The sequence below is a fragment of the Pterocles gutturalis genome, unplaced genomic scaffold (genome assembly GCF_000699245.1).
Source record: "Pterocles gutturalis isolate BGI_N339 unplaced genomic scaffold, ASM69924v1 scaffold10643, whole genome shotgun sequence".
NCBI lineage: Eukaryota > Metazoa > Chordata > Aves > Pterocliformes > Pteroclidae > Pterocles > Pterocles gutturalis.
The window spans coordinates 3,708-4,721 of record NW_010125631.1 but is presented as its reverse complement, the minus strand read 5'-3'; the positions used below and the strand labels follow the sequence as shown (position 1 = coordinate 4,721).

The following is a 1,014-nucleotide window of genomic DNA, read 5'->3' as shown; positions in this document are numbered from 1 at the left end:
GGGGCCTGTTCCCTTCAAACCAAGAGACCCCAAAAAGGCAAGCCTTTCAGGACATAGGGTTGGCTAGTCAGCAAGCCAGCACGTAACACTGCCTGCTGCTGGGATCGTCGCCTCCCAGCTAAGTGAGCTTTCCCAGGAAACTGAGCAAGAAGTGAGGTGTACAAACTGGTACCCAGTCATCAACAGTGTAACCAGCACGGAGCAGCAGACTTTGTAGACTCATACCTTGTATGGCTTTCCAGCACACGAAGTGGTGAGGAGGCAAATCTTAGGTCCCACATCTGAATCACAGGCAGCCTGTCATCCTCTGAGGCCAAAACCATCTGCGTAGCGACATCAGGGTGCCACGCCAGGCTTGAGCAGTGCATCTGAAGGACAGCATTGCGCCACAGCACAAAATAACCAAGCAGTACAAAAGGACAAAAGACAGCTAGCTTACATATGTCTACATGCATGGTAAAACACTGTTGTGAGGAAATCTGCAGCAGTGTTTCTAGGCAATATTTCTGACTGATTCAGGTTGGGATACTCTCCTCGTTACCAGCAGTGAGGAGACTTGTAGTTTAAGAGGACCTTGGGAAACCAAGAGCTTTGAGGTCCTTTCCAGCCCAAGCCATTCTATGGTTCTATGATTTTGTGCTGTCTTGTCCATAGTCCTACGTTTTAACATAAGAAAACTGTAAAGCCCTCTGCACAATTTTTTTCTCTAATATTTTTATTGATATTTTAATAAAAGCCATCATTAGGCAGAGGTTATTATCGTCCTATGAACACTGTATTGTTAGACTACAATCATATGATGAAGACAGCCTACTGTGCTGCTATTATATCAGGTAACAAATATATAAAACTTTGAGAGTTACAGTTTACCAGAATAAGAGAGCAGTGACCAGACAGCTACGGCAGAAGCACCCATTTTTAACTTTTGTTTTGAACTCTTGCTATATCTTCTAAGTTTGTTACTGCAATATCCCATTAAAAATATACAGAATTCTACAAACACGTCCCTCTCCC

General features: G+C 43.8%; 1 protein-coding gene across 1 annotated transcript in view; it reads right to left on the bottom strand.

The window, feature by feature from the left end:
* SEC31A (SEC31 homolog A (S. cerevisiae)) overlaps positions 1-1,014 on the bottom strand; it is a gene marked incomplete at both ends in the record, with an annotated part of 34,111 nt that overhangs the window by 29,912 nt on the left and 3,185 nt on the right. The window contains one exon of the mRNA XM_010078643.1: positions 226-368. Coding sequence (XP_010076945.1) covers positions 226-368 — 143 coding nt within the window. The remainder of the gene's footprint in view (positions 1-225; positions 369-1,014) is intronic.